Source organism: Marmota marmota, unplaced genomic scaffold (genome assembly GCF_001458135.2).
Source record: "Marmota marmota marmota unplaced genomic scaffold, marMar, whole genome shotgun sequence".
NCBI classification, from domain to species: domain Eukaryota; kingdom Metazoa; phylum Chordata; class Mammalia; order Rodentia; family Sciuridae; genus Marmota; species Marmota marmota.
Window position 1 is genome coordinate 7,278,960 of NW_026000137.1, and position 19,885 is coordinate 7,298,844.

At 47.1% G+C, this 19,885-nt stretch overlaps 1 protein-coding gene across 7 annotated transcripts in view; it reads left to right on the forward strand.

The window, feature by feature from the left end:
• Positions 1-5,402: 5,402 nt before the first annotated feature.
• Positions 5,403-19,885, forward strand: part of Dync2i1 (dynein 2 intermediate chain 1) — a 58,284-nt gene continuing 43,801 nt past the window's right edge. For 6 of the 7 annotated variants that reach the window (XM_015502363.2, XM_048785471.1, XM_048785472.1 and 3 more), the window contains exons 1-5: positions 5,403-5,501; positions 10,905-10,958; positions 12,058-12,487; positions 14,935-15,026; positions 17,744-18,049. In XM_015502363.2, the coding sequence (XP_015357849.1) occupies positions 5,487-5,501; positions 10,905-10,958; positions 12,058-12,487; positions 14,935-15,026; positions 17,744-18,049 (897 nt within the window). In that variant the 5' untranslated portion in view covers positions 5,403-5,486. The remainder of the gene's footprint in view (positions 5,502-10,904; positions 10,959-12,057; positions 12,488-14,934; positions 15,027-17,743; positions 18,050-19,885) is intronic. The other variant, XM_048785473.1, reaches the window with a different exon arrangement.

Genomic DNA, 19,885 nt, shown 5'->3' on the forward strand with positions numbered 1-19,885 from the left:
GGTCGGGCGGAGCCGCCGGAGGCTGGGCGGTGCGTGGCATCATCTCGCCAGGCCGGCCGCGCCCCGCCCCCTCTGAAGGATCGGCCGAACCGCCTGAGGACGGGCGGCGCTGATGTCATCGCGCCGAAGCGGTCCCGCCCCCGCGCCAGCGCCCCTCGGGGATCGGCCGAACCGCCTGAGGACGGGCGGCGCTGACGTCATCGCGCCGGGCGGGGCGGGCTCCGCGGAGGGGTGCGGCCGAGGCGGGGCGTGGGTGGGGTGGGGCCCGCGCAGGGCGCCGGGGTCCTGGCTCTGGGCGGGCCGGGCAGCCCCGCAGCGCCCCGTCGGCCGTCGGTTGTCCAGGAGGGCCGCTGGCAGTTGTGCGGCAGTTCGGTGGAGGACGTTCCCCAGCAACGCTCAGTCGTTGGCCGCGGAAGGGAGCCGGGCAGGCGCGCGTGTGGTTGGGCCTCTCGGCGGGGGCGGTGGAACCCGCCGCCGGAGCGCCGCTCGGCCCGACCTGGCCAGGGCGGCGAGCCAGGAGCCGGAGGAAAGCGATTTTCCTTTCTTTGCTCTTCACGGTGCCAGATTACGGCATGTAAAAGGATGAGTCTCAGCCCCTTTTCCTGTGCTGCAGGTTAAGGCTCTTAAGGCCGCCTTTTATTCCCGATCGTTTTGGTTTTGGGTACTGCGGATTGAACCCAGGCCACTCTACCCCTGAGTTGCACCCCCAGCCATTTTTATTTTTTCATTTTGAGACAGGGTCTTGCTAAATTGCCCAGGCTGACCCCCAACTTGTGATCTTTCTGCCTCAGCCTCCTGAGTCGCTAAGGATTACCAGCATTCAGTCCCATACCTGCTCCAGATTACTAGTACATCAAAGTGAGTGATTTCTTCATTAACACAGGAAGGAGAGGAGCCTTTTTTCTGTGGTCTTTGCTCTAAAGCCGTATATTTGCATCCTGTAAAGTTGTATGAACATAAACCACAGGGAATACAATCACGTACTGTCTGCTAGGCCTAGGGACCCGTGGGTAAAACAGATTGAAGAAAAATGCCAGCACTAGGAGCCAGTCAGCCTCCTTGGTAACCCCCACTGAGCTGTTTACTCTGTATATCCTATCTCCTGTAACCTCTTCCTGTTCCTGCTATCCTTAGCACTTCCTCTTAAAGTGTGTCATGCGTGTTCCAGTGCACAAACGTGAAATTTCAGCCTTTCTGGTTTCAAAAAGTAGTGCTACTTCTAAAATATGATCCTTACAATTTTGAGATCTCCTTCCCTCAAAATGTTTCATCTTAGAGGGTAGAGCATTCAACCACAATTAGAAAAAAGAAAACAACTGTGTTGGCGCTCAGAAAATGATAAGTAGTCTTTTAACTAGCCTTGGGACCTGTCTCTCTCAGACTTCCTGTCCTCCTGTGTCATACTCCTCTTTCTCCCTCCCAAGACAAGCCATAGAAACTAGAATTTCTCTTTCCCAGGACAAGTCATAGGAACTAGAACATCTTTTCCCTCCAAACAGCCATAAAGCCTGAAAAGGTTTATCTTCCACTGGTTTTCTATTTTGGAACTAGCCAGAAAGAAATTCTCTGACCTACTGTGTCTGATAAAGAGATCAGAAGACCCCCAATTCCAGAAGGGGGTTCTTCCCTATATTTGAGGAAGGAATTGCACACAGAGAGGCCAAGAAGAATCTGGACAGGACTGGCTGGGTTCACCCCTCAGATCTTTACCATTACCTCACCCCTTTGGTCCAATCACATTCCTACATGGCTGTCCATGCTTTGTTGAATTTAAACATAAAAGACAAGTTCACACTGGGTCTTTGGGTCTTCATTCTGAAAGTTCCTGCTATGACCAAGTAAATGAGTAATCTTTTTCTTCTGTTACCCTGTCTTGGTGTAGGGTTTTTGGCTACGGCTCTTTATGATGGACTGGAAGTCAACTACTACTCCCTTTTCAGTCCCCATATCCCACACCACAGAGACAACCGTCCCTGTGTTTCTGTGATGCACCTTATGTGACAGACCAAATGTTCACATAGTGAACATCCTTTGCCTAAGCTTTTCTGAACAAGTTTCTGTGCTTTGTAAACATCTCTTGATTAGTATTCCTTTAATCCTGCCTTCCTAAAAAGATGTAGAAACCTTCTATTCTGGCAAAGAGGAGGCAGTGGTTAACAAGGTGGGAGATAACCAGGCTATGGGCAGAGGGTCAGTCAGCCTGGTTATACTTGCAAATAAATAGAATGATGAAAGCCAGACTTCTTGCTACTGGAGAAGATACTTACAAACATGGATGGCTGGGCATGGTGACTCACTCCTTTTATATCATCTACTCAGGAGGCTGAGACAGTAGGATTGCAAGTTTGAGATCAGCCTCAGCAATTTTAGCAAGTAAAAGTAAAAACAGCTGGGCAGGGCTGGGGTTGTGGCTCAGTGGTAGAGTGCTCACCTAGCATGCACGAGGAAATGGTTCGATCCTCAGCACCACATAAATGTAATAAAGATATTGTATCCACCTAAAACTTAATAATAATAAAAAAAAACCCAGCTGGGCATGGTGGCACACACCTGTAATCCCAGCGGCTTGGGAGACTGAGGCAGGAGGAGTGCAAGTTCAAAGCCAGCCTCAGTAACTTAGGTAGGCCCTTTCTCAAAATAATAAAAAGGGTTAGGGATGTGACTCAGAAGTTTGATACTGGGTTCAATCCCCAGTACCTAAATAAATAAATAAATAAATAAATAAATATAATGAAAATGGCTGGGAATGTAGCTCAGTGGCAAAGAGCTCCTGGGTTCAATCCGTAGTACCACAAGAGACATAACAAAAACCGAAAAACTCAAAAACAACAAGAAAACCTCCAAAACTTAGAAAGGAGGAAGACTACAAAGAACTATGTGGGAATGGATTGAAATTGGAGGTATTAGTAAACTCATGTTTTTGATGCATATGTACAGATAGACATAAAAATAGTCGTATGCCTGTAGTTGTGCACATGTGAGTGTAGGTGTATGTGTGTATGAACACAGGTGCACTTCCTAATTCTGCCAGATGAGGGTCTGGAAGCAACACTACCCCAGTGCCAAGGAGCACAACCTGCTCTCATCAGGGTTATCACCTACTCAGCTGATGGAACTACACATTACCAGTGGGAGACAGGTTGGAATTTTGAATCCTGATATGTGTTGACATTTCTAGAACACTTCTAGCAGGAAGCATGACCTGAGGGAACATCAAATAGCCAATATAAAAGCCCTCCTATTTTGTTTAAAACAGTTCCAGATTATAAGAGACCAAAGGCACACAGTCCATGCAATGGATGTTCCTGATGAAGCTTGAAGGGAGTCTGTGGACTGTGTCAATATTGGATTCCTCTTTGGGAGGACTGTGTGGTGAGGACCTGCTTCACTTGAAGTATCTGGGACTGCTGTGGTCCCATTAAGTTCCTCCCCTTTCTGTGGTTGGAACTTAATGGGCAGTATGATAAGAGGTGATTATAATCTCGTCTGGTGGCCCACTCCTATAATCCCAGCATCTCAGGAAGCTGAGACAGGAGGATTCCAAGTTTGAGGCTAGCCTCAGAAAGGGCTTGGAATGTAGTGTCCCTGGGTTCAATCCCCAGTACCAAAACAAAGAAACAACCAAAACACCATTGACAAAACAACAAAATGTAGCTACTAGAAAATATGTAAGCAAATGGGACTCACCTTCTATTTCAATTGACAGTGCTGTTATAGATACGATTACTGAACGCTTCCCAACTATTCTTGTTTGCACATTTGTCTTCCCCCACAAAATGTTCTTTCTCAGTGAATCTTCCTGGTTAATTATTTATGCTTCAAGATCTAACTGAAATGAAGCCTTTCCTAATGTTATTCTCTTCTTCCAGGCAGAATCACTGCATTTATTTTTTCCAGTGTTGGGGACTGAATCTGGGACTTGATGATCACTGCATTTTATGAGTAGCTCTTACACTTTCACATCATTTAATAGTTGTTTGCATATTTCTGTCTTAACAATTACTAGTTGCTAGAGGTCCAGATAGTGTTGTACTTAGCTATGACTAGCACTCTCTTGATTGCCAGGTCAAGGAGCTTAGTCATCATTTAGTGAATAAATAAAGATAGAAGAAATATTATGTCATAATCAATTGGCAATGAGCTATTAAAAAATAATTGTTTTAGGTTTCTCTATAGGCCTAGATTGATTTATTCTGCAGATATAACTGATCGTGTAAGAAAGAGGAAATAGCATTTGCAGAGGTCTGTAGATTGGTGCACTTTAACAACTCCAAGTTACTCTGGTGATGAGAGAGTGCGGTAAAGGCAGGGAGCGACACAAGATTTACAGTTTAGATAGCTTTGTCTGCAACGGAGGAGGGGTTGCTAGGGACTGGAGTGGAGAGAAATGAACACATTCATATTCAAGAGATACTTAGGAGGTAGTTTGACAACAGTATGATTGGGGTTGTCATTTCTGTAGCAGGCGGCTGTATTTCCATTCACTCTCATATTCAAGAAACAGCGTGACGCTGGTGAGCGCTCAGGTCGGCTTTGCTGGGGCAGGCTCTGCAGAAGCAGCTTCACCTACATCTCCTTAGCTGCCTTCCTCTCCAGTATAAGGACCAGCGGAAGGGGAAGGCAGGCTCAGCCCAAGTGCGGAAGGCGTGATTTGCCTTAATATCGCCTCCCGGAGAGGCGGGAGCTACCAACTTTGTGCATACCGTGGTCGTAGACTGGTTCCTAACTAGGACTGGAAAACAGCATGCACAGAAAATCCCCAGCTGCAAAACCGCGGCGCTGGCACGACAGTCCTGCTGCGCGGCAGCCTGTGTCCAAGCCCTATTTAAGCTTGCCGAGTATTTGCTCGTTTCTCCGGCCTTTGCGCTGTAGAAAGTCTCTTTCTCAATAACCCCGTTCCAAACACTTGATTCCCATCTTAAGGATATACTATTGACATGGCATTGAGCTCAGCGGCGCTGTACCACTGAACCTCATCCCCAACAGTTTTTATTTTGAATCAGGGTCTAAATTGCGTAGGGCCTCGCTAATTTGCTGAGGCTGGCCTCGATCCTTCGCTCCTTCTGCCTCAGCCTTCCCATTCGCTGGAATTACAGGTGTGCGCCCCCCTGACCGGCTGGTATGGGCAAAGCCTTATTCATATGTCAAGTTCTTTAATGACCTCTCGCTCGGTCTCCATAGAAGGCCTCACCAAGGGGACGCCGCGCTTCAGTCCAGAAGAGAACGGCGACCTGTCGAGTCTGCAGCTCAGGCCCTGGATACCGCCCTCTCTGAGCCGCGGGCCGGTTAGCGACCAATCAACCTGCAGGGGATGAGGCGGGGACACGCAGGCGCACTGGGAGCGGCCGCGGTGCACGCTGGGCAGCGATCGCTGGTCCCTTGGCGGCCCTGGCTTNAAGAGCGGGCGCCAGCCGGCTGGTCTCCCCCTGGTCGCCCGCGCCTGCCTAGGGCCTAGGATACCGCGGTGCTCGGGTCTACAAGGAGTGATGGAACCTGGGAAGGTCGGTACGCGGCACGTCCTGGCTAGGCGGGAAGGCGCGTCCCTCACTGCGGCCGGGGGCTGCCCGCGCCCGACTACTTCGACTGAGTCTGAACGACCGGGACCCGCGGAGCCAGGGGGAGACCCCCGCCCAACTCTCCTAGCAGCGTTTCTCTCCTGGCTGCATCGCGGGAGCTAGGAGTGGGCGTGAGGGGTGGGCCGAGAGGCGGTATCCACGACGTGAGGGCGGGGAGAGGGGCGGTGTCTAGGGAGGGAAGGCAGGGCGGGTTAGGGTTAGGGTTAGGGTTAGGCTTCTATATTTACTTGAATGATTCTGGGATGGTTACTTGCCATGCCATATTTTCCTAGTTTGTAAAATGGGCACAATAATAGCCATACCACAGAGTGTTTATAGTGATTTAATGAGATATTACATGTAAGAGTGCTTACAACACTGTCTGCTATTTTATTAACAAATCTCAGTAAACGTAGCTAGTGTTATTGGGTTATTCTTGCTATCTATGAGTACCCACTAAAAGATGAGAAGTTTAGTTTTCCTATATTTCCTCTTACCTTCTCTCTTAGTTTTTCTATTGTTTTCCTATAATAATGTTAAATAATTTGTGTTGTATTAATTCTAGGTAGTATCTTTTAACTCTCCTCTAAGTAAGTTAGAAAGATAAGTCCTAAATTACCCTCCATTTCTCCTTAAACAAAACAATATCCTGACTTTTACATCTTTATAACATTCCCTTTCCATTTCCATAAATTATTATGTAACTTTTCTGTGACTTGTTTATAGGTTGATGCATGATTATGTTAGTAGAATTCACTGCAGACCCAAACAGTGTGACAGGACAGTAGAGAAGATGCAGTCCTGGAGCCCTATACACCTTGTCAAAGAAAACCCACAGGGTCAAATAGATACTCAAAATTTTCTTACATTTAACTAATGTACTGCAATGTAATTCACTTCATATTTGGACTATATGTTTCTTAAATGACCCTTTGATTTTCCATTAGTTTCTCTCTCTCTCTCTCTCTCTCTCTCTCTCTCTCTGTGTGTGTGTGTGTGTGTGTGTGTGTGTGTTGCCCAGGCTGACTTTGAACTCCTGGGCTCTAGAAATCCTCCTGCTTCAGCCTCCCGAGTAGCTGGGACTATAGGCATGTGCTAGCTTCCATTAGTTTCTAGTTGCCTTCTTTTTGACAAAAAATAGCATATATTATTTGTGGGATTAAAACTTATCACTGCGACTTTAAGCTTATTTTTTAAATTTATTGCAGTGCTGGGGATTGAATCCAGGGCCTTGCACATGCTAGGCAAGTACTTTAACAATGAGCAGCACCCCATGTCCTCTTAAGCTTATTTCAGTCATAGTAACTGAAATTCGATTGGTAAGCTGGAAGTCACAGAATAAAAAAAAAAATTATTTTCCTAAAGCTTACTGACTTTCTGTTCTCATTGGGATTTATTGTTTCTTAAATGTCTTGGGTAGACCTGAGTTAATATCACTGTTTCTTGAATCCAGTGTCTTCCTCTATTTTGAAATTCTCCCTTTTCAAGGATTGGTAGGAAGAAAACTGTAAGAATGATTTATTGGGACTGGGGATGTGGCTCAGTGGTAGAGTGCTTGCTTAGCATGCATGAGGCCTTGGGTTCCAACTCTAGCACTCACAAAAACAAACAAAAAACACCCCCCAAAACAACAAAATTATTATCTTTGTTATACTAATATGCATATTTAGGCCAGCATAGAATTCTAGGACCAAAATAATTTCCCAGAATTTTGAAGCGTTATACTTTTATCTTCTAGCAACTAGTTTGTTTGGTCGACTAAATATCTTTGCAAGGAACATTTCCTTTTTCTCCAGATGATTAGGATCTTTAATATTCTGAAATTACATGTCAGTTTATCTACTGTAGGTCTTTCTTTTTATCCATTTTGTGTTTCCTTGAGGTTTATTCTGATGCATATTTAATGAACATTTTTAAATTAGTAAAAACAACAGACCCCAGGGCTGGGTAGTTCCTGGCAGCTAAGGAATTACTATATTCAATTCTCAGTTGCATTAAGGAATTGAGCTCCCTGGTCATTGGAACCTAATTACATAGTTCTTTTTTATTTTTAAATTTAATTAATTAATTGATTGATTTTTGTGGTGCTGGAATTGAACCAAGGCTCCCTACCACTGAGCTACGTCTAGCCTTCTTGCGGGGCAGGGGGGGGGGGGGGCTGCTTAACCACTGAGCCACATCCTGAGCCCTTTTTATGTTTTATTTAATTTGAGACAGGGTCTCCCTGAGTTGCTTAGGACCTCACTAAGTTGCCGAGGCTGGTTTTAAACTTGTGATCCTCCTGCCTCAACCTCCTGAATTCTGAGATCATAGATGTGTGCCATTGCACCCAGCTAAGCAACCTATTCTTCTGCAACAGTATATTTATTGGTTGATAGCAGAGGGCATTTTAACATATCCAAATAAACATCCAGAAGAAGAGAACATAGGGTCTGGAAGGGTCCCCAGCACAGGAACTTCTGTCCCTACAGAGCTGGGGTGTGCCACTGTCCCAGATGAGTGACTTTTGTTCAGCTTCCTGTGAGCCTGCAGGTGTCCACTGTCCAGAAGCTCCCTAAGCCCTGACCTTTTGGCTTTTTTCCCTTAAATTGTAGATGGACTCAATACCTTTATTTTATTTATTTTTTAACGTGGTGCTGAGGATTGAACCCTGTGTCTTCCACATGCAGGGTGAGCGCTCTACCACTGAGCCCCAGCCCCAGCCTACCTTTGGCTTTTTATCAGGACTCCATTGCATAGTGTTACTGAGGCATGGACACTGAGTATATAGAACACTGAATGAGAAGGGTTGTCTGGTGTCAGGAGAGGAGACCCAGCCAGGCCTTCTGTCCGGATTCTTCTTGGCCTCTCTGTGCAGCCTTCTTTCTTCCATTATTGGACAAGTAGATCAGAGCATTGCTTGCAGTACAAAGGCAGGGAAGATGAGATGGATTTTAGCTTCCTGTGGCCTGCCTCAGAGAAGAAGGGGCAGGTGAAAGGAGAGCCGCAGAAGCCGGAGAAAGACGGCTGCTCGAGCCTGCACCCTCCGAAGCCGTCTGAGGTGCTTCAGGAACCAAGGAGAAAAGGCCGAGAATATGCATATCATCCCAGTGATTTGGGAAAGAAATAACTAGGATTGTGGGAGTGCTGAGCTGGGAACCATGGACGCAAACCAACTAACCGACCCACAGAGTGACTTATGGAAATAACGTGGGTTTATCTGCAAAGTGACGAAGTCCTGAGCCACAAGAACTGGCGGGAGGAAGTTAAAGCCTGAGGACAGTGCGTTTCACTCCAGGCCCTGTGTCCATGAGCACTGAGGCCACACTGCCCTCACTGCCACCTGGCACCCAGCAGGATCTCTGGCCTTGGCTGCACACCTGGACTGACTCTGCCTGGCTGTGCCTTGAGTGGCTGCTGTCTCAGCCCAGAGCTAGCTGGCATGTCCACTGGCAGCCCGACTATTTGTCCAAGGTCATTCTCCTGGGAGGTGACGCTAGCCAGGGTCCTTCTCCTGATGGAAGCGTTGTGAGGAGAGCTCCCGGGAAGCCCTGTGTTGATAGAGGGGAGCCTAGTCAGTCAGCCCACCTGCTCTGAGGGCCGATGAGGTGGTTTTCACGTTGCTGAGGTCTTGTTGCACAGTTCTCTGGAGCTCTGTTATAAACAGGTTCTGGACAAGTTGGTTGATTATGAAGTCAAACTGTGCGCATTTGTGTGTCTGTTTAGAGAGAAAGGTCGATTGTGTGTATAAAGTAGTTTTATGTGTATATAAGTTGTGTGTAGAGAGGTTTTTTTGTGTGTATAGTGAGGTTTTGTGTGCATAGTGAGGTTTTTTGTGTGTATGTATGTGTAGAGGTGTTTGTAGAGAGGTTTTGTAGAGAGGTTGTATGTATATGTGTGTATAGAGAGGTTGTGTGTATATACGTGTGTAGAGGTTGTGTGTATGTAGAGAGGTTTTGAGTGTGAAGAGGGTGTGTGTGTCTGTAGAGGTTTTATGTGTGTGTATAGAGAGGTTGTGTGTGTAGCAGTTACATGTGTAGATTATGTAGAGGTTGTGTGTGTGTGTAGAGGATGTATGTGTGCAGAAAGTTATGTGAATGTGTAGAGATGGTATATGTAGAGGTTGTGTGTATAGAGAGATTGTGTAAAGGTTGTGTGCGTTAGAGGTTTGTGTGTGTAGAGGTTGACTGCGTGTGTGGGCAGGTCTCTTGCACTGGGAGGTGCCTCCTGGGGTGACTGCTCCCCTTCCTTTTCTCTGCCAGGTGCACATGACACTTAATGATAGATGTAAACCCCTCAAAGTCTGATTCTCAGATCTCCTTCACCTGAGTTGAATGGTTTGCTGGCAAGAAGGTTCTGCTGTTGGGCTCTCCTGAAGTGTTTTTTCCCGGGGTCAAGGTTTATTCCTTTTGTGGGAAAATGTTGTTCTTCTGTTCCTTACTTGGTGGACTGGGAGTAGCTCCACAGCAGGTCCCTTTGCCTACCTGCGTGAGACCCTGGGTTTGATCCTCCAAAGTCTCTTATTTGGTGAGTCAGTTTTAAGCGTACCTGCTCCATAGGGCAGGGCCTGAAATGCAGGTCGAGTTGGTCTTTAAAAGATCTCTGCAGAGCAGGGGATGCACACAACATGATTGCAGCCAGTGTGCAGAGATTCAGGGAGTGTGCGTGGCTCATGGGGAGTGTGAGCTCCCGGGAGGAGGGAAGCCTTGTGTCATCCTGTAACCTAACAATCTAAAAAGAAGCAAGAGAAAACCTTCCGGGCTAAGCAGGCTGTTCACCTGATTTTCAAGGGCCCCAAAGCCAGCCAGTCCAGTGCCATCTGTGAGCAGGTAGCTAGTGTCTGGGGTGAAAACTCCAGCCGCTGCTTGGCGCTCTCCTGCTCTAAGAAGGCCCCCAGGGTCCTGGCCCTCTGGCTTTCTGCCATCCCCGGGTGGGACAAACTGACTGGGAGCTGTCCAGCACCCTCTGTCTTAGGAGCAGGAGCTCCCACCTTCCCCTGTGGGCACGGCACTTAGCTCTTGTTGGAAAATACAAACAAACAATATAGTTTAAACCCACAAAATATTTGATCAGCATTCAACTGCCATTATAACTTGTTTTCTCTTTAATTTTATAATGTGTAATAATTTTTGAAGTAGCCAAAGGAATACATTGTAAAATAATTTTATGGGTAATTTTAGATAGTTAATAACTTTTTAAAATTTATATTTCTGTCTTTTATTTCAGTAGGTTGATGAGTGTTTTTCTCGCAAATGAGAATTAATTACCACTGATTTAAATAGTGTCTGTCATGAAAAAGCTGCTCACTAGAACACATAAAATTAGTAATCTGGAACTTTAGAAAGTCTAACGTTATACTTTTCCTTTTAGAGAAGAACCAAAGATGATACTTGGAAATCAGATGACCTCAGAAAACACCTTCGGGTAATATGTTCTAAGGATTCAAGTTGGGCCATGTGCTGTGGTGGCGCACGCCTGTAATCCCAGCCTTTCAGAAGGCTGAGGCAGGAGGATCGTGAGTTCAAAGCCAGCCTCAGCAACAGTGAGGCACTAAGCAACTCAGTGAGACCCTGTCTCTAAATAAAATACAATCTCCGGTACCCCCCTGCAAAAAAAAAAAAAAAAAAGATTCAAACTAGGGTCCATATGGAGCCTTTATGGCTTTTGTGGACACTCTTGCCTGATTCACAGCCCATACAACTCTGGTTGTATGTGGCTCATTTCAGATGCATTTTTGACTCAAAGTGGAAGCATGTGGCTAATGCCTTTGGAACTGCATTGGGACAGTCCAGGCTGTGGGCTGCCTGTCCTGCTTTTCAGTCCAGCTGACATCTGCACACTCGGGCCATCCTGGGCCAGGCACTCCATGTGCTCCAATGTGTGGTTCTCAGTGCACAGGGCCACCGTGGTGAGGTGGACTGGGGTACACAGTGAGACTGGGTCCTGCTGCGAGTTGTGCAGTGAAGGTGTGGTTCTGCCTACAGTACAGATGCTTAAAAGGCAGCTCTATCACCTCTTCCTAATCCATGTTGTGTGCCAGCTTTGATTTGCTAACAGATACCAAAGTGTCTGACGTGTGGTTTCTAGTCAGCAGTTACAAAACGAAAATAAATAGGAATCCAGGAGCTTTGTGTTCTAAGTACCCCCCCGCCCCAGTCTTGCTGGAATTAGAAGCAGTTCAATCCAGTGTTTTTTATATATATATTTTAGTTGTAGTTACACACAATATCCTTATGTTATTTATTTATTTTTATATGGTGCTGAGGATCGAACCCAGAGCCTTGCATGGGCCAGGCGAGCGCTCTGCAGCTGAGCTACAACCCCAGCCCCTGAATCCAGTGTTTTTTAAGGGACTCTGATATGAGTATGATTCTCACATTCAAATACTAGGTTAATGGAGGGGCTCAGTGGCACAGCGCTTGCCTGGCATGCGAGAGGCCCTGGGCTCCAGCCAGGGCAGGGGAAGAAAAGTCAATGGAAGTGTGCTTTCCTGGTCAAGATGTCCTTCTCTCTCTTGCTTTAGGCGGCACGATCAGGCAGTCCCAAGGAGGAGAAGAAACACAGAGAAAGGAAGCTGCACAAGGAGTCCGAAGTGGAGCTCTCTGAACACAGGGAGCACAAGTACAGGGACCCCGACTCAGATCCTCGGCACCGGGGAAGGACGACCGGGGGAGACCCTCACCCCTCCAAGGAGAGTCCTCGTGGGGAGAGAGACCGAGAAAAACTCCGAGAGAGGAGGAGAGACACAAAAGACCGGGAGAAAGAAAAATCGAAAGAGAAATGTCGAGAACAAGACACAGAGAAGCCTCACGGCCGAGGAAAAGACAGAGAAAAGGAAAGAGACAGGAGAGCTAGGAAGGAAGAGCTGAGGCCGACGGCTGCGCACCACAACCTCCTGGGCCGAGAGGCTCGGGACCGGCCCCTGGAGAAGGTGGAGAGGAAGACGCGCTCAGGTGCCTCCTGGGTGCTGGGGGGAAGGGGTGGGGAGTGGGGGGGTTGGCTGGACAGTTCTTGTGCATTGAATCCAGAGGTGCTCTAGCACTGAGCCACGTCCCCAGCTATTTTTCTATTTTGAGACAAGGTCTTGCCAAGTTGCTTAGGACCTTCCTAAGTGGCTGAAGCTGGCCTTGAATCTGCAGTCCTCCTGCCTCACCTCCCCAGTTGTTGGGATTACAGGTGTGCACCACCAAGCCCAACTGCAGTTTCCTCTTTAGGTATGTTCATTTTTCATTTTGTTTTCTCTTCTAGTCTGCACATGTTTTGGCTTTGAACTTTAAGTTACAGGCTCCTATTGTTTGTGTGAGAGAGACTTTGATTTTTCTTATGCTCATTCAGTCAGTGAAGGAACAGTTAACTTTCTCTTATTTTCTAGAGTTATATTATTGAGATATATTTTAATTATCCCTTTGTGGATAAAAGGTATTTTTATCAAAAGCTCTTTGATAAAAGTATTCCTCAAACATGTCAGTCTTATTTTAAACAGTATCCAAATGCTACTTGTCTGAGTTTGTTGGAGTTCTAATGTAAGGGTACATACTTTCCCTCTCAAGTGGAAGTTTCTTTGCTAATCTTTGGTTGTGCAGATAGTCTTTGCTTTTTAGCAAAATTCACTTGAGTCAACTGACATGCAACAGGAGCACATCAGAGAGTGGACAAAGGCTTTTGCCTGGCTGTGCCAGAGCTACAGAGCCAGGACGCTGTCCACTGTGTTGGTCATGTGTCATTTCTGCACAGGGCAGCTGTTTGTAGTGGGGCCTACTGGAATATGGATGTGGTGTGGGCGTTTCTGGGGTTCATACATGGGCATTCTGTGGTGTGTGTGCCCTGGTGTGTGTGGTGGGTTAGCTGGGTTGCACTAGTAGCTAGTTTACTGCTCAATACTTCCTTTAAACATTTGGTGTTCTTGATGTTTTCTTTAGGAATGTCTCTCGTTCTCAACAGTGGCTTTTTGCCATTAACTTTGGTTGCTTTTCCTTTCCACACAGCATTGAAGAGAATTGTGCTGAGAAGACCAGTTGTGCAGTTAGACTCCTCACAGTTCCTCTGGTCTCCTTTCTAGGCCCGTCTCCTCATTTCCTTTTCCTCTGTGTCTCCCTCTGGACAGTGCGGCCCCCTTCCCAGTCACCTTTCTCTCGCACTGAGGGATTCAGGCTCGTGGTTTAAGCTCTTGTTTGTTCCTGATGTCCAGGTTTTAGCCCAGTTAGGCCGCTCCTCAAATCCCGGACTTGTGTGTCTGTCTGGGCTGTGCTGTCCGGGAGGTGTCACAAGGCTGACGTGCCCAAACTAGACTATGGGTCCCTCCTCTAGAACCTGCTCCACCTTTCCAGTGGATGGCAATGCTTTCTCCTGGGCCTCAGGTCAGAACACCTGGGAATCTTCTGACTCCACACTTTTCCTTTCAGTCTCTGGGAGAGTCCTGTGGGCTGTGCCTTCGCGGTGTGCCGGAGTCTGACCTGTGTCACAGGCTTCCTGGAGAAGGACCAGTGCTCTGCAGACATTTAGTGCATGAGCTTTGCCTCAATCTCTGAAAGTTTGATTTTCCCCTTACCTTTTAAAGTGTTGGCTTTAAAAATTTTTACTTTTTATTTACATGTATTAATTGTACACATGAATAGGATTCAGTGTGCTTTTTGAACATGTATGTATAGTGTGCTGAAGTGTTGATTTTCTTAATTGCAAGCTCAGTGACTTTGTTTGTGCACACTCAGAAGTGAAGCCTGGTTTTCCTTGGTGCATCAGGCATCCCCAGAAACTGGGTGCCTGGTGGAGTCCTTCCCACCCCTCCTGCAACTTCTCTCTGGGTCATGCTGGGCCCTAGCTGAACACCCCTCACTTGATAACTGGTACTTTAGCCTCTTGCTGGGGCAGGGCTGCACCTGGCTGTCTTAGCTGTTCTGGGCCCTCCTGCCTCCTTGTCGCTTCTCAGTGGTGGTGGTAGTGGGGGGGGCAAAAGGCTATGGGGCCATGCTCTCTCCTCAGCAGATGCCCAGGGCAGGGGTGTCCTTGGAGCTTCACAGGTGGCTAAGACGACTGGCTTGGTGGGCTGACTTTCCTTCTCTGACCAGGTTCTGCTTTGCCAGGAAGCTCTTCTAATGATGCCCAGAAACCCTGGAGACGTCATGTGCTGGGCTGTTGCCCCTCTAGGATATCAGGGGAACTAGGTGCTGCCAGGTGCTCAGTAACCAACTGGAGAGGGCAGCGTTCTGCCTGCCTCTCAGATTGTGGTTTTAAGTTTAGAACTAGGACTCGCCATTGTGGGGCTTGGGGCATGTGCTGGAGTGGAGGAAGGTCTGGAGTACATGCTGACGAAGGTGTCATGTGCAGTGGAGCCTGTGGTGTGGTGCTGGGTCTTCTGATGTGCTGAAGGTTGGGGATACTAAGATGGGTTTTATTTTTTTAGTAAGCAAAGTAAGAATCGAAGAAAAAGAAAGGCGAGATGAAGACTCTGAAAGAGGAGATGAAGATAGAGAAAGAAGATACCGAGAAAGAAAGGTACACAGGGCCCCCGAGAAAGGGCCCCCTGGTGCTCCAGCGGAGGAGCCTGACTTAGAGGCACCCGTGAGAGTCCCTGTCAGGCTGAGGCCAGCCAGCTGCTGATCCCAAGGGCAGCTCCTGATGTTTATTACGTTTAGAAGACACAGATAAATAATAAGAAAACAAAAACCGTCTACTCCCCACCCAGAGATAATTACTGATAATATTTAAATATGTATCTGACCAGTTTGTACACATGAATGCATAGGTAATATGTAAACTTTTTTCTTAAGTTAGATTTTTACTAAGTTTTATAGATCATTTGAACTTGACATATCTTGGGCGTTTTCTTAAGTCATCATATTTCTGATATTTTAATGGACACGTTTTAATGATATAGATGCATCGGTTCTGCTATTTTTGGACATGGAGATTGCTTCTGAATTTTTTTGTTGTTAAGACATCCATGGGGTGAACTTTTTACATTTATTCATAATTATTTTCTTATGGTTAATTTCTGGAAATGAAGGTATTGGATCAAAGTAAATGTAAACCCCATTTGCTTTACACAAAAGTCATGATTATTTGTATCACCACAGTGCAATTCCCCCATGTCCTGGGCAGCAACGGGCCTCATCATTTTTTTTTTTTTTTTTATATTTATTTTTTAGTTTTAGGTGAATACAATATCTTTATTTTGGTGCTGAGGATCGAACCCAGTGCCTCATGGGTGCTAAGCAAGCACTCTACCACTTGAGCCACAACCCTAGCCCCTGGGCATCATCATTTTTAATCTTTGTTAATTTGATTCAGAAGAAATTGAATTTCTGAAGATTTTCTTTTTTTTAATATATATATTTAGTTGTAGATGGACACAACATCTTGATTTTACTTATTTATCTCTATGTGGTGCTGAGGATTGAACCCAGTGCCTCACACATACAAGGCAAGCACTCTACCACTGAGCTACACCACCAACCCTGAACATTTTCCTTTTAAAAAAAAAGTTTTATTTTTAATTGGCACATAGTAGTTGTGTATATTTATAGGGTGCAGTGTGACCTTGTAACACACGTACAGTGTGTAATGATCATTGCAGTTCATTGGCGTATCCATCCCCTCAGACTTTGCTTTTTTGCATTAGGGACATTGGAAATCCACTGTGCTGGCTGTTTTGAAATACTCAATTAGCTGCTGTCAGCAGCAAGTGCCCTTCTGTGCATGGAGCAGAAGTCTTCCTGTATCCCACTGCACCCTCTGGGAGTCTTGAAAAGAGTTTACTGCCCTCTTGGCAAGTTACACCTGTTGCCCTTGTTACTTTCTTGTGGCATGGCTAACTTTTAAAGTCTAATGTGCCAGTCCTCTGTGTTGCTGTTGGTTGTCTAGAATTGATTGACCTGTGGGATCTTTATTTTTATAAGTCAGTGCAAATCATGAAGTAGGCAGGTCTGCCCTCACCATCCCTCTTGCTGCTGCAGCACCCAGCCCTTCCCTGACTCCAGCTTCTGTGAGTACCACGTCAGTCTTCAGTTCCCGCTGAGTTTGTTCTGGTGAATGAATGGTGACAGTGATCTAACCTGTCCACTGAGGAGCTGGCCAGACACCTGCCTTTCTTATCCTGGCAAAGGCCAGTGGGGTGGACCAGAGTCTGGGAGAACAGAGCAAAGGAGAAGAAAGAGACTGTTGGGTCCCCAGGAGGGGTGAGGGACTGTAGGGAATCACGTGGTGAGGAGGGATCCTGGATGGAGAGTCCAGAGGCCCCTGCTTGGGGTGAGGCTGGGGACATGTGTGCTGTGGGGTCTGTAGGTCTGTGGACGGTGCCCCCAGAATGGAGTCTGAGCCAAAGGCTGGGTCATAATAACCTGGTACACATTCTGGTGAGTGTCATCCATCTTTCCTGGGCACCCACGGTGGCTTTGGGGACCTGGGGATGACTGCAGGATGGCCCCATTTTCAAGACTCTTTGTCTGGTTGCACCATTAGTGTGAGGGATGTGACCCTGCACTGAAGAGAGGAAGCATCCTGCCGTGGTGCTCACTGAGGGGCTCCTGGGTGGCACAGAGGCTTTCTGGGAGGGGCCCATAGGGCCTAGATTCTGAGTGCTGCTTTTGCTTTGCTGATTGTGTCACTGAGACCTTTAACTTATAGAAATAAGAAGTTGACTTTGGTTGACAGTTTCGGAGATTCTCGTCCCTGATTGACTGGTCCTATTGTCTTGGGTCTGTGTCAAGGCAGAGCATCAAGTAGGAGCACATAATGGACTAAGCCCACTCGCCACAGACCAGGGAATAGAGAGAGAGGAAGAGACTGGGGTCCCAGAGCCTCTACTGGGAGAATGCCCCAGTGAACCAAGGACTTCCCCCTAGGCCCCTTCTTCTAAAGGTCCACAGCACCTCCCAGTAGTGCCACCCTGGAGACCAAGCCTTAACACAGAAGCCTGTGGGCACATTTAGCACCCAAGCCATCATACTAGGGAGCTGGACACCGCTTTCCATATCAGGGTGAGGACAGTGGACCTCGGCACCTCTGTTACCTGTGGGTTCAGAGGCCAGCCGTGTGGAGAAGTGGAGCATTTTCTTTCTAGAGGTAGCAGATTGCCCTGGGGAGATACGTGCTGTGATGAGTGGTGATGGAGCAGAGGGGCAAGGGTGGCTCTGAGTTCCCCGCTGTTCACCCCGGTGTAAAGGCAGGGCCACTGTCCTCGCTCATGTGCGTCTCCCTGTTGCGCTTCCCAGTTGCAGTATGGGGACAGCAAAGACAACCCTCTCAAGTACTGGCTTTATAAGGAGGGTGGTGAAAGAAGGCACAGGAAGCCACGGGAAGCAGATCGAGAGAGGAAACACCGAGAAAAAAGCAGCACACGGGAGAAAAAAGAAAGACATTCAAAAGAAAAGAGCAGCGCGTTCTCTGACAAAGAAGGGGAAGAAAGACATAAAGAGAAACGACACAAAGAAGCCTTTCATTTTGACGAGAGGCACCGAAGCAGCATGGATGAAAAAGAGAGACTGTGGAAAGAAGAGCACAGGAAAAGGGAGTCCAAGGTATGATCTTGGTGCTCGGTGGGGTCCCCAGTCGTCCCGAGTCCGTGTGAGTGGCGGCTCTGGAGGAAGTCGGACCTGTCACGGGGATGCCTGAGAGTGGGCTTGGAGAAGTGTGGCTAATTGTGTACTGCTCTATTTTGCCTTTCAGGAATCATGAATGCAAGTCTTTCGATTATGGTATCAGAATACTTTGGCCAGATTTGGAAATCTATTGTGAAAGTTTAAATTTAACATTCAAAAGGAAGCTGGCAGCTGGGTATGGTGGTGTACCCTGTGATCCCAACCACTGGGAGGCCAAGGAAGGAGAGTCACAGGTTCAAGGCCAGCCTCAGCAACTTGGTGAGGCCCTAGGCAATTTAACAAGAAGACCCTATCTCAAAATAAAAAACAAAAAGGGCTGGGGATGTGGCTTAATGACTAGGCATCCCTGGGTTCAATTCCCAGCACCAAAAACAGAAAAAAAAAAAAAGCTGATATTTTTAAGGCAAAAAAGAAGTGAATAATTATGAAGCAGTTATTGTCAACCAGAATCGGTGGTATAAATCTGCTAAAAAACAAGACAGATGAAACTATAAAGCAAGCACTGGGTTCCTTCCATGTATGAGAGCTTCACCTCTGCAGTTGGTCCCACCTCTTCTTACGTGTGTGCTCTCTTCCTGCAGAGTCTGAAGCTGATGGGATTCAGTTGTCATGTTTCTTTCTTTTTTTTTTAGTTGTAGGTGGACACAATACCTTTATTTCACCTATTTGTAGGTGGTGCCTCATATATGCTAGGTGAGCGAGCGTTCTACTGCTGAGCCGCAAGCCCACCCCTGGATTGTCATGTTTCTTGGTGTGCATCTGGTCAGGAAGCCCAGGTGGTACCGAGCCTGGGGAACACTCCAACCCTCTGAGCCACGGTGGGGTAGCTGAGGGCCTGGATTGGAACCAGGAGCGTCTGAGCGGGACGCATTTGTGGTAGGGATGGCCTTCAGCTGGTCAGCCCTCAGTACTGCTGTGTCACGGGTCAGTCCCCGGCCTTCGTTGCCCTCACCCAAGGCCTTCCTCCCTGTGCGAGCTCCACAGCCGTCCTTGTGGACCAGAACACTGGTCCTGCTCCCCACGCTCTGAGAGAGCACTGTTTACCTGTGTGGTGCCTAAAGCCCATGCCTTCCCTACACCCACCCCCGTCACCCCTCTAAGCCCCTTGCCAGAAAGCCAAGTGGGGCAGCTGCTGAGGCATAGCCTCAGGACAGCTTGCAGTCTGTGTTTAAAAGCTCTTTCCCTGGATCACAACTTTTATTGTTTCCCCCGACATTTTATTACGAATGTATTTATACATATAGCAAAGCTGACAGAATCTGACAGAGAATGCCCACATACCCATGTTAGATTCCAGCACAGACTTTGTTTTTTGAACTTGCGTACTGTTCATGCCCTAGGTCATAATAAGTTATTTGAAATGACTGCTTGGCTGGTGTTTATTTAATTCTGCTCCAGAAACACCTTTCTGGATATGTCTTAATACATGTATTTGGCTTTTATAAAGGTGGGTGCAGAAGTGGTCCATTAGGAACATTATTCTGCATTTTTACTAAATCACTGCCTTTAAAAGTAGTTCCAGTTGGGCTTGGTGGTGCACGCCTCTAACCCCAGCATCTTAGGAGGCTGAGGTAGGAGGGTTGCAAGTTCAAAGCCAGCCTCAGCAACTTAATGAAAGCCCTAAGCAACTTAGTGAGGCCCCTGTCTCAAAATAAAAAATAAAAAGGGCTGGGGATGTGGCTCAGTGGTTAAGTGCTTCTGGGTTCAATCCCCAGTACCAAAAAAAAAAAAAAAAAAAAAAAAACCCCAAAAAAA